Raw genomic sequence first — 13,795 nt, 5'->3', positions numbered from 1 at the left:
TACAAGAGATAGAAGAGAGAATCCCAGGTGCAAAAGATAACTATAGAAAACATTGATACACCAGTCAAATAAAATGCAAAAAGCAAAAATCTCCTAACCCAAAACATCCAGGGAATCCAGAACATAATTTGAAGACCAAACCTAGGGACAATAGGTATAGAAGAGAGTGAAGATTCCCAACTTAAAGGCCCAGTAAATATGTTCAACAAAATTAAAGAAGAAAGCTTCTCTAACCTAAAGAAAGAGATGCCCATAAACTTACAAGTGGCCTACAGAACTCCAAATAGTTTGGACCAGAAAAGAAATTCCTCCTGTCACATAATAGTCAAAACCCCAAGTGCACAAAACAAAGAATATTAAAAGCAGTAAGGGGGAAATGTCAAGTAACATATAAAGGCAGACCTATTAGAATTACACCAGACTTCTCACCAGAGACTATAAAAGCCAGAAGATCCTGGGCAGATATTATACAGACCCTAAGAGAACACAAATGCCAGCCCAGACAACTATATACCCAGCAAAACTCTCAATTACCATAGATGGAAAAACCAAGATATTCCATGACAAAAACAAATTTACACAATATCTTTCCACCAATCCAGCACTACAAAGAATAATAGATGGAAAACTCCAACACAAGGCAGGAAACTATACCCTAGAAAAAGCAAGAAAATTATAACAACCCCAAAAGAAGATTGCCACACAAACATAATTCTACAACTAACAACAAAAACAACAAGAAACAACAATCACAATTCCATAATATCTCTTAACATATATGGACTCAATTCCCAAATAAAAAGGCATAGACTAACATACTAGATACATAAACAGGAGCCAGCATTTTGCTGTATACAGGATATGTATGTCAGTGACAAAGATAGACACTACCTCAGAGTAAAGGGCCAGATTTTTTTTCCAAGCAAATAGTTCCAAGAAATAAGCTGGAGTAGCCATTCTAATATTGAATAAAATTGACTTTCAACCAAAAGTTATCAAAAATGATAAGGAAGGATACTTCATATTTATCAAAGGGAAAATCTACCAAGAAGAATTCTCAATTCTGGCCATCTATGCTCCAAATACAAGGACACCTACATTCATAAAAGAAACATTATGAAAGCTCAAAGCATACATTGAATCTCATACAATAATAGTGGGAGACTTCAGCACCCAACTCTCTTCCATAAGACAGATCCTGGAAACAGAAACTAAACAGAGACACAGTGAAACAAACAGAAGTTATAAACCAAATAGATTTAACAGGTATCTATAGAAAATTTCACTCTAAGGTGAATATATTATACCTTCTTCTTAGAACATCATGGTACCTTCTCAATGACTGACCATATAATCAGTTACAAAACAGGCCTCAACTGATGCAAGAAGACAGAAATAATTCCGTGCACCCTATCAGATCACCACGGAGTAATGCTGGTCTTCAATAACAACAAAAACAACAGAAAGTCCACATACCCATGGAAGCTGAACAACACCCTACTCAATGATAACTCTGCCAAGGAAGAAATACAGAGAGAAATTAAAGACTTTTTAGAGTTTAATGAAAATGAAGGCAAAACATTCCCAAACTTATGAAACACAATGAAAGCAGTGATATGAGGAAAATTAATACCTCTGAGTGCCTCCAAAAAGAAACTGGAGAGAACATACACTAACAGCTTGATAGCACACCTGAAATCTCTAGAATAAAAAGAAGCAAACATTCCCAAGAGGAGTAGATGGCAGGAAACAATCAAACTCGGGGCTGAAATCAACCAAGTAGAAACAAAAAGAACTATACGAAGACTCAACAAAGCTAGGAGATGGTTCTTTGAGAAAATCAACAGGATAGATAAACCCTTAACTAACCAGAGAGCACAGAAACAGTTTCAAATTAACAAAATAAGAAATGAAAAGAGAGACATGATAACAGAAACCGAGGAAATTAAAAAAAAATTATCACATCATACTACAAAAGCTTATACACAACAAAACTGGAAACTCTAGATGAAATAGACATTTTAAAAAATACAGATAGCAGGTCAGAAAGTTAAATCAAGATCTAATAAACCATCTAAACAGTCCTATAACCCTTAAAGAAATAGAAGTAGTCATTAAAAGCCTCCCAACCAAACACAGCACAGGACCAGATGGTTTTCAAGCAGAATTTTATCAGACCTTCAAAGAAGACCTAATTCCAATACTTCTCATACTATTTCATAAAAGAGAAACAGAAGGAACACTACCCAAATACAATCCATTAAGACACAATTACACTATACCTAAACCACACAAAGACCCAACAAAGAGAACTTCAGACCAATTTCCTTTATGAATTTCAATGCAAAAATACTCAATAAAATTCTCACAAACTGAATCCAAGAACACAAAAAGGATCATCCATCATGATAAAGTAGGCTTCATCCTAGGGATGCAGGGATGGTTCAATAGAAGGAAATCCATCAGCATAAACCACTATATAAACAAACTCAAAGAAAAAAATCCACATGATCATTTGATTAGATGCTGAGAAAGCATTTGACAAAATTCAACCCCCCTTCATGGTAAATGACTTGGTAAGATCAGGAATTCAAGGCCCATATCTAAACATAGTAAAAGCAATATATGGCAAACCAGTAGCCATTATCAAACTAAATGGAGAGAAACTTAAAGCAATCCCACTACAATAGAGGCTACACAAGGCTGCACACTCTGTCCCTGCATATTCAATATAGTATTTGAAGTCCTAGCCAGAACAATTAGACAACAAAAGGAGGTCAAAGGGTTACAAATAGAAAGGGATAAGTCAAAATATCACTATTTGCAGATGATATTATAGTATTCTTAATTCCAAAAATTCTACCAGAAAACTCCTAAAGCTGATAAACAACTTCAGCAAAGTGACTGGTTATAAAATTAAGTCAACCAAACCAGTAGCCTTCCTCTGCTCAAAGGATAAACAGGCTGAGAAAGAAATTAGGGAAACAACACCTTTCACAATAGACACAAATAATAGAAAATGACTAGGTGTGACTCTAACCAAGCAAGTGAAAGATCTGTATGACAAGAATGTCAAATCACTGAAGAAAGAACTCTAAGAAGATCTCAGAAGATGTAAAAATCTTTCATGCTCATGTATTGGCATGATTAATTTAGTAAAAATGGCCATCTTACTAAAAGCAATCTACAGATTCAATGCAATCAATCCCCATCAAAATTCCCACTGAATTCTTCATAGTGTTAGAGCAATTTTGAAAATTCAATTGGAATAACAAAAATCCCAGAATAATGAAAACTATTCTCAACAATAAAAGAACTTCTGGAAAGAACCAGCATCCCTGATCTCAAGCTGTGTTATAGAGGAATAGTGATTAAAAACAAAAGCAAAAAGGCAAAAACCTGCATGGTATTGGTATAGAGACAGGTAGGTAGATCAATGGAATAGAATTGAAGACCCAAAAATGAACCCATACACCTATGGTCACTTGATCTTTGACAAAGGAGCTAAAACCATCCAGTGGGAAAAAAAGACAACATTTTTTTTAAACATATGGTGCTGTTTCAACTGGTGGTCCACATGTAGAAGAATTCAAATCAATCCATTCTTATCTCCTTGTACAAAGCTCCAGTCCATGTGGAGCAATGGCCTCCACATAAAACCAGATACACTGAATCTAATAACAGAGAAAATGGGGAAGAGCCTCAAGCACATGGGCACAGGGGAAAATTTCCTGAACAGAACACAAATGGCTTATACTCTAAGATCAACAATCAACAAATAGGACCTCATAAAATTACAAAACTTCTGTAAAGCAAAGAATACTGTCATAGGACAAAACGGCAAACAATAGATTGGGAAAAGATCTTTACCAATCTCACATCTGACAGAGGGCTAATATCCAATGTATACAAAGAACTCAAGAAGTTAGACTCCAGAGAAGTAAATAACTCTATTAAGAATAGGGTAGAGAGCTAAACAAAGAATTCTCAACTGAGTGATATTGAATGGTCGAGAAGCCCCTAGAGAAATGTTCAACATCCTTAGTCATCAGGGAAATGCAAGTCAAAACAACCTCCAGATTCCACTTCACATCGGTCAGAATGGCTAAGTTAAAAACCGCAGGTGACAGCTGATGCTGGCAAGGATGTGGAGAAAGAGGAACACTCCTCCATTGCTGGTGGGATTGCAAGCTGGTACAACTATCCTGGAAATCAGTCTTGCAGTTCCTCAGAAAATTGGACATAGTACTACCTAAGGACCCAGTTTTACCACTTCTGGGCATATACCCAAAAGATACTCCAATATATAACAAGAATACATGCTCCAGTATGTTCATAGCAGCCTTATTAATAATATCCAGAAGCTGGAAAGAACCCATATGTCCTTCAAAAGAGGAATGAATACAGAAAATGTGGTACATTTACATAATGGAGTACTAAGCCCCTATTAGAACAATGACTTTATGAAATCTTTATGCAAATGGATGGAACTAGAAAATATTTTGAGTGAGGTTACCCAGTCATAAAAGAACACATATGGTATGTACTCATTGATAAGTGGATATTAGCCCAAAAGCTCAGAATACCGAAGATACAACTCACAGACCATATGAAGCTCAAGAAGAAGGAAGACTTCAGACCTTCTTCAGAAGGGGGACGAAAATACTCATGGGAGGTAGAGAGGAGGGAGAGGAAGGAAAAGAGGGGCAGGATCAGTAATGGGAGGAGATGGGGATGATATACAGAGAGGGTCATGAATTTGAACACTAGTGTGTAGCAATGGGGGATGGAGAAGTGGGGGTAGCCACCAGAAAGTCCCAGTTCCCAGGACAGCATGGGGGCTCCCAGGACCCAACAGGGATGAAATTAGCTGAAATGCCCAACAAAGAGGTTGGAGAACCTGTAGAGGCCATATTCAGAGGCTAGGCAAGGTTGGAGGATGGGACCACCCTCTCATCTCCAAATTTTTAACTGAGGATGGCTCCTGTCTATAGGAACTATGGGGACAAAGTATGGAGCAGAGACTGAAAGAAAGGTCAACTAGAAACTGCCCACCTGGGGACCCATCCCATATATAGACACCAAGTCTAGACACTATTGCGGATGCAAGGAAGTGCTTGCTGACAGGATCCTGTTATAGCTATCTCCTGAGAGGCTCTGCCAGATTCTGAGAAATACAAAGGTGGATGCTAACAGCCAACCATTGGACTGAGCATGGGGACCCCAATGGAGGAGTTAGAAAAAAGGGCTGAAGGAGTTGAAAGGGTTTGCAACCCCATAAGAAGAACCATAATATTAACTAACCAGACCCCCCCCCCCCGAGCTCCCAGGTACTAAACCCCCAACCAAAGAGTACATATGGAGAGACCCACATGGTCATCCCATATGTAGCAGAGGATGGCACTGTCTGGCATCAATAAGATAAAAGGCCCTTTGTCTTGTGAAGTCTAGAATCCCCAGTTTCAGGAAATGCCATGGTGGTCAGCTGGGATTGGGTGTGTGGATGGGGTAGCACCTTCATAGAAGCAGGGGGAGGAGGGATAGCATAGGAGGGTTCTGGAGGGGAAACAGGGAAAGTGGATAACATTTTAAATGTAAATACATGAAATAGCTAATAAAAAGAATTAGAGTAAGTTTAATTTATTATTAGTAGTATTAATATTGTTAATTGTGTGTGTTGATACATGAATGTCTTTATATGTGTTGCCTGAAATGGAGTGTTCAGATAAGGTATTTGGTTTTACATCAGAGATAATTTTTATAACTAACTCTTCCATGTACAAAAGTCAGATCTTTTTTTTTTTTGGTGTCACATTTATTCTAAGTCATAATAGATGTTATTTCCACATGGTCAATTTTATTGTTTTTTTAAAGATTTGTTTTTATGTATATGGAGTTTTGCTTGCATGATTTTCTCTAAGCTGAGTCCATACACTATCAGTGGAAGCCAGAAGAGGGCATCAGATCTCAAGAACTGGAGTAATAGCAGGTTGTGAGCAGTTATGTCTAACTAAAAGGCACATTTCCACTCACAGGAACAGAAAACCATTCCATCATGAGGTAATACAAATTGCTTTACCTTTTCTTTGCAATCTGAGAAAGCAACAGCATGGGAAAACTTTTGATGTTCTGAGCAGTTGCACATTGCCCGACTGGTAACATTAGCACACTGTTTGTATTTGCCAGTTTCCTGTAGGCAGAAGCAACAAATGTTGACTTTTTATAATTTGTAGTTTTTCCAAAATAAGTGTTTAGAAAACATTTATTCTCTGAATAATAAAGTTTCGAGAATTTTAGAAGAAAATTCATTAATGATAAAATAAGAGGCATTGAGGGCACAGAGTGCTTGCCCAGGAGATGAGATTATGAAGGTTGTAATGTAACAATATTTCTGCATAATTCTTTCAGGTTATACATGTACATATTATTCATAAACATTGCACAAAAAGATACAACTTCCTTGTTGTGACTTTTGCTTTCACAGAGAGCTTCTCTGACTAGTGTGCAAACCCATGGAGATACCATTTGTCATGTTCAGGGTGTAATTTTAGAGAATGGCAACCCATGCCTGATAACACTAGAATTGCTGAACTGTACAACTGCCATATGCCATAAACCCTGCATTCAAAACCTTCTTAGGGGGAGATGTGGTGACACATGTCAGCAAACTCAGCACTTTGAGTCAAGATGAGCAGTAGTTCCAAGTCAGCCTTGACTAGATAGCAAGTTTGTGCTAACCCTCACTATACAGTAAGTCCTTGCTCAACAATACAAAACAAATTAAACAAATGATCAAATCTCCCTCTTAATTAATTGGTATGAATTAGGTATATTTCCTATTTAACACTCAGGGAAATCATGATGGGGAGATGTTGGAGGATTGGCGTATGCAGCCAGAGAGGTAACTTCTGTAAGGGAACCAATTTGAAAACTGTCAGAGGGCCTAAAGATTTGTGACACAGTGACAGCCAACTGAGAATTGCTATTTGGAAGACATGCTTGCTTGGGACCAATGGGACATGGGTTGAAGGTATAAAGGGTGATCCAGAAGAATTAATAAAGGAGATTTTGGAAGCATTCTCATGAACTTGCTGTGGAGTTCTCGCCTGCTCCTGGAGTCTAAGCCATTGATTCTCTGCCACCCCATCCCCAACCCATGAGGCTTGTGGAGAGCCGCAATAACATTTACCATCATAAGATGGTGCTGGCTCCACAGTGCCTTATGCCACCTAAACAAAGAACAAGCTATGTGCGCATGTGCAAGGAGCAAAAGCCGGCCAAGTCACTAGCCCATCCGGGGGGTGTAGGAGATCGTGGGTGAAGCTGCCAGTCGGGTATAGACACGTCACACCAGGGGGTACTTAAGCAACACGTTTCTGAGCCTTCTTTGTCTTTCTCATCAACATGTAATAAAGATTAGCTACGAAAGGATCTTGTGTCCCGTGTGCGTTCCTGCGGGCGGGAACAATAGCTCAGGACAGAGGCTGAGCATGGTCTAGAGGCAGATGGTCCAAGGTATAAAGCAGCAGGGGGAATCAATGTAAAGTAAGGATATCTAAGCAAAAACAACTTATGTCAATGGAGGAACTTGGCATAGTAAGAAGACAGGTTCTTATCTTTGAAAGAAATTGTAGTTGGAGAACTCAGTGTCTTAGTGACTCACTGTTTAGAGCAGAACTTCTTGCCCTTAAATCCTAGATTAATTCAGCAAGAAATGTGGTAATCTAGGAATATTTTATGTGTATAAGAACATGAATGAAATATGTATTATTAGTTTGTAATCTCTCTCTCTCTCTCTCTCTCTCTCTCTCTCTCTCTCTCTCTCTCTCTCTCTCTCTCTCTCTCAGCAGTGTCTATCTGAGGCCTCAGACATACTGTGTTACACAAGCTGTCCTCAAACTCCTGATGCTCCTACCTTGGGATTCTCAACTGCTGAGATTACATACATATGGGCTATCATAATATACTCATTCAACAATTTCTTAACAGTCCTTTGTCAGATGCTGCCTGGAATACATGGGATATTGTAGGAACAGGTCAAAACAAATAAAAACTTTCGACTAGAATGTTGTGGGCCTTGGTTTAACCTTTAGTATCAGGAAAAACAAAGCAAACCAGCAAGAAATCAGTCTTGCTTTATGAGCTTACTTTCTTGGGAAGACCGAAGGACACAAAAATAAAACTAGCAAGTGAAGTGTTAGAGCAGTAACACATAGTTTGGAGAATATAGGAAGGAATAGGGAGTCAGGGATGGTAGAGATAGGGCTATCATTATACAGGGATTGGTCAGGGAAGGCCTCACTCTGAGCTGGGCATTAAAGCAAAATACTGACAAAGGTCACAGTGGGGTGTGACATATGACAGAAGATGAAGGGGTGGTCTTGCAGCTGCAAAGTCTGACTTGGGAACATATCAGAGAAACAGAAAAGAGGCCAACATGCCTAGGCTAGAGTGAGCTGGAGGGCTGTCATGTTGAAGCATGATGAAAAGACAGGGCAAGCAGAAGGGGAAGTCTCTCATTCCAGATCCTGATATGGATTTCTGTTTGGCTTAGTGTCTAGAACTTCAACACATCTGACAAAATCAAACTACAACTTGGATTTAGAGCAGAGACAATAATCATTTTTCTGCATGGCCTGTTACAGCAGAATATAGGAATAGTGGGCTTTGTTTGCTTAGGACCAGAAGATGTGTGATCTTTGAGTTTAACTATATTAGCACTCTATTCTCACCCTGAAACTTGACCAATGAACTGCACAAACCACCTAACATCTCATTTACAAAAGGAAATTCTCCTTTGACTAGCCAGACTGGTCAAGGCCTTGGCTTTACATCTTACAGAGAGTCATTTGCCTTTGTCTCTAGCATGCTGGAATGTTGTTCCCAGCACATCAGTCCAAAGGAAATACATAAGGGAGATAAATCAACAAGTACAACAAGCTTTTTAAAAAGCCTCCTCATAAAACTTTGAGCAAGGCTAAATTTGACTTCATCTTTGACATAGTTGTAAATCGCATCTTTAACAATGTAATTTCATACAGTTCATAAATCATATGACACTTAAGGTCCCTGTCTCTGAACAAAAGTGCTTAAAACGATTCAACACCAAGTAACTTTTTCTAGGAAAACTAACATTTCCCTCTGTTCCACCAATCTCTTCTAACCTCCAGAAAGGTGGCTGTCCAGTTCTAAGGAGCCAGCCTATATTGTAGGCATGATATAGCAGGAATTTAAATGTGTCTATGCTAGTACAAGGAGTTGCTGAAGACATGAGACAGTTGTAAGTTCTCTACTTTGAAAACACAGTGCTCTTTGTCTATGTGTCTCCTTTGAGGTTTATTTGGGAGCTAAGAAGTCAAGGAGAGAGTCCATTGAGACTTCTTGGCTGCAAAATAGTGTCTGTGAGTAGCTGAAGTTATCAATGCAGTGGCTAAAAAAGGAGCAGCAGAACTCCTTGAGAAATATGAAAAATAGCTTAAGTACCTCATCCTATAACTGTGTCCATCTACAGTATAAATACTCTTAAAAACTGTTAAGTCTGTACGTATGCATGTATACATGGAGTGATTGTGTGTGTGCACATGAGTACATCTGTATAGTGCATTTGCATGTGTCTCTGTGTATGTGTGGTGAGTTTGTTATGGTGTGTGGATAGAGTCCAGAGTAATCTAGCTGGAATCAATTCTTTCCTTGTACTACTTCCTAGGGGTCAAGCCTGAGATTCAGGCTTGATGGCAAGTACACATATCAGCTAACCTATCTAAATGAGGACAGTGATTTTTTTTTAAATCTTATTAGACATTTTCTTTATTTACATTTCTTTTTTTAATTAGGTATTTTCCTCATTTACATTTCCAATGCTATCCCAAAAGTCCCCCATACCCTTCCCCTCCACCCCCTCCCCACCCACTCCCACTTTTTGACCCTGGTGTTCAAATATGAATCAAACACTGCAGAAGTTCATTTATAGACAAATTATTTACCTTTGACTTGTGAAATTGATTTCTCGGTATGGGTTTGCTAGGGTCTGCATGATAAAAATTATCTGTGAGTGGAATAGAAATTCCCATGTGGGATGGAGGTCTGTAGTTTATCTGCAAAAGATTAAGCAAAGGAAGAGGGCTATGTGTTATTATTCATCACCTCATAAATGTTTTGTCTTTTCCATACAACCATTCTGCATAAATATTTCACTTTCAGCTGAATGTACTATAATGTATTTTACCACTTCACTTTCTCTCCCACTCAGTTTCTGTAATTTCAGAGACCTGACTCTGTGATGATGTAATTTGGATTTTGAAAGGAAGTGAAAATGACTTTTAGTACTTAAAATAGGTTTCATAAAGTTAATGGAGGATATTTCTAAGCATTTTTAGCAAAGAGTCACAGAGATGCAGTTAGATCACAGTTTCAAGTTTTGCTTATTTCTTTTCTATCACAGACCTAAATGTAGTACATCAGCTAATTTTTAGTTAGTTTGTTTTTTTCAGGTACAACTTTCTTTATTATGTTTTTCATTTTGTTTTTAAATTAGTAAAAGAAACTGGGTCCTAAAGCTGCAGTGATCTGAGCAGCAGGAATTTTGTGCATTCACCTTTTGTTTAAATATGTTTAAATTATCACACCACAGGCACACTTCATTTGCATGAAATATGCACCATACAAACTAATTTTAGTTAAGTTATTTACCCCCACCCCGACCCCGGGAAGAAAAAAAAACCTACTCTGGAAGATAATTTTCACTGAAATGTAATCAAACTTTGTTAAGTAGATTGTGACAAGAGTATAATTGATATGAAAATAATATTTTAACATTCGGTCATCAACTTTATAAAATCATTTGCTATATAAATTTTTGCAATTTTTAAAGTTATAGTCTATCTTCATATTAACCTCAGAATTAAAGCATAATGAGAGAGCTTCTGGGACATGGTCCTACTATAGGCCTTCATCCTCAGCCAGGAGGTGGAGCTGATCCTCAGTCCTCTGTGTAACTTCCCTGTCAGAGGAGAGATTGCCTCCAGGGAGTGCTCTGACTTCAGGATTCAGGGGAGATCACCATTTTCTCTTCTGTGTCTCCATAAGACCGGTTATCCCAGAAGAGCACAGGCCACAGAAGCAACAGAGCTTCTGGGACAAGGTCCTACTACTAGCCTTCATCCTCAGCCAGGAGGTGGAGCTGATCCCCAGTCCTTTGTGCACTGGTCTTGCCAGGAGAGAGCTGGTCTCCCAGGAGTGCTGACACAGGCTTACAGACTCACAGGAGGTACAAGTTTCAGCCAGAGACAGCTAGATCATCTAACACCAGAGATTACCAGATGGTGAAAGGAAAATGTAAGAAACTTACCAACAGAAACCAAGAATACGTGGCATCATCAGAACCCAGTACTCCTACCACAGCGAGTTCTGGATACCCCAAGCACCAGAAAAGCAAGATACGGATTTAAAATCATATTACATGATGCTGGTAGAGGATTTTAAGAAGGACATTAATAAGTCCCTTAAAGAAATACAGGAGAACACAGCTAAATAGGTAGAAGTCCTTAAAGATGAATCACAAAAAGCCCTTAAAGAATTATAGGAGAACACAGGTAAACAGGTAGAAGCCCTTAAAGAAGAAACATTAAAACCCCCTAAAGAATTACAGGAATACACAAGCAAACAGGTCAAGGAGTTGAACAAAACTATCCAAGATCTAAAAAATAGTAGAAACAAATAAAGAAATCACAAAGGGAGACAACTCTGGAGATAGAAATTCCAGGAAAGAAATCAGGAGCCATAGATGCAAGAATCACCAACAGAATACAAGGAAGAGAGAATCTCAGGTGCAGAAGATTCCACAGAAAACATGGACACAACAATCAAAGTATGCAAAATGCAAACAGATTCTAACTCAAAGCATTCAGGAAATCCAGGACACAATGAAAAGACCAAACCTAAGGATAATAGGTATATATGAGAATGAAGATTTTCAACTTAAAGGGCCAGTAAATATCTTCAACAAAATTATAGAGGAAAACATCCCTAACCTAAAGAAAGAGATGCCCATGAACATACATGAAGCCTAAAGAAATCCTAATAGTTTTGACCAGAAAAGAAATTCCACCTGACACATAATAATCAGAACAACAAATGCACTAAATAAAGATAGAATATTAAAAGCAGTAAGGGAAAAAGGTCAAGTAACATATAAAGGCAGGCCTATAGAATTACACCAGACTTCTCACCAGAGGCTATGAAAGCCAGAAGATCCTAGACAGATGTTATACAAAACAAAATTTACACAATATCTTGCCATAAATCAAGCCCTACAAAGGATAATAGATGGAAAACACCAACACAAGGAGGAAAACTACACCCTAGAAAGGAGAAACTAATCTTTCAACAAACCCTAAAGGAGATAGCTACAGAAACATAATTCCACTTCTAACAACAAAAATAACAGGAAATAACAATCACGTTTCTTTAATATCATTCAACATCAATGGACTCAATTCCCCAATAAAAAGACATAGTCTAACAGACTGGATACATGAATAGGACCCGACATTTTTGCTGCATATGGGAAACCCACCTCAGGGACAAAGACAGACACTACCTCAGAGTGAAAGGCTGTAAAACAATTTTCCAAGCAAATGGTCTGAAGAAACAAGCTGGAGTAGCCATTCTAATATTGAATAAAACCGACTTTCAACCTAAAGCAATAAAAAAAAGACACAGAGGGGAACTGCATACTCATTAAAGGTAAAATGTACCAAGATGAATGCTCAATTATGAACATCTATGCTCCAAATGCAAAAGTATCCACATTCATTAAAGAAACTTTAGAAAAGCTCAAAGCACACATTGCACTGCACACAATAATAGTGGGAGACTTCAACAGCCTACTTTCAGAAATGGACAGATCCTGGAAATAGAAACTAAACAGAGACACAGTGAAAGTAACAGAAGTTATGGAACAAATGGATTTAACAGAATTTATCTATAGAATACTTTATCCTAAAATAAAAGGATATACCTTCTTCTCAGCCCCTCATGTTACCTTCTCTAAAACTGGCCATATAATCAGTCACAGAAAAGCATCAACAGATACAAAAATATTGAAATAATCCCATGCATCCTATCAGATCACCACAGACTAAGGCTGATCTTCAATAACAACACAAATAGTAGAAAGCCAACATACATGTGGAAGCTGTACAAAACTCTACTCAATGATACATTTGTCAAGGAAGAAATAAAGAAAGAAATTAAAGACTTTTTAGAGTTGAATGAAAATGAAGCCACAACATACCCAAACTGATGGGACACAATGAAAGCAGACCTAAGAGGAAAATTCATAGCTCTAAGTGCCTCCAAAAATAAAATGGAGAGAACATATACTAACAGCTTGATAGTACACCTAGAAGCTCTAGGACAAAAGGAAGGAAATTCACCCAAGAGGAGTAGAGGGCAGGAAATAATCAAACTTGTGGCTGAACTCAACCAAGTGGAAACAAAAAGAACTATACAAAGAATCACCAAAGCAGGAGCTGGTTGTTTGAGAAAATCAACAAGATAGATAAACCCTTAGCCAGACTAACTAGAGGGCACAGGGACAGTATCCTAAGTAAAAATATCATAAATGAAAAAGGAGACATAACAACAGATCTTGAGGAAATCTAAACCATCATCAGATCCTACTACAAAAGGCTATATACTCAACAAAACTGGAAAACCTGGATGAAATGGACAACTTCCTAGACAGATACCAGGTACCAAACTTAAATCAGGATCAGATTAATGATCTAAACAG

General features: G+C 38.1%; 1 protein-coding gene across 1 annotated transcript in view; it reads right to left on the bottom strand.

Annotated features, from left to right (window-relative positions):
- The window catches only part of Catsperb (cation channel sperm associated auxiliary subunit beta), a 221,365-nt gene that overhangs the window by 13,241 nt on the left and 194,329 nt on the right, over window positions 1-13,795 (bottom strand). Inside the window, exons 22-23 of the mRNA NM_173023.2 lie at window positions 9,984-10,094; window positions 6,080-6,190 (exon numbers count right to left, since the gene is read on the bottom strand). Coding sequence (NP_766611.2) covers window positions 6,080-6,190; window positions 9,984-10,094 — 222 coding nt within the window. The remainder of the gene's footprint in view (window positions 1-6,079; window positions 6,191-9,983; window positions 10,095-13,795) is intronic.

Source organism: Mus musculus, chromosome 12 (assembly GCF_000001635.26).
Source record: "Mus musculus strain C57BL/6J chromosome 12, GRCm38.p6 C57BL/6J".
Lineage (NCBI taxonomy): Eukaryota > Metazoa > Chordata > Mammalia > Rodentia > Muridae > Mus > Mus musculus.
Note: the sequence above shows the minus strand (reverse complement) of the source record. Positions and strands in the feature narration are given on the sequence as shown.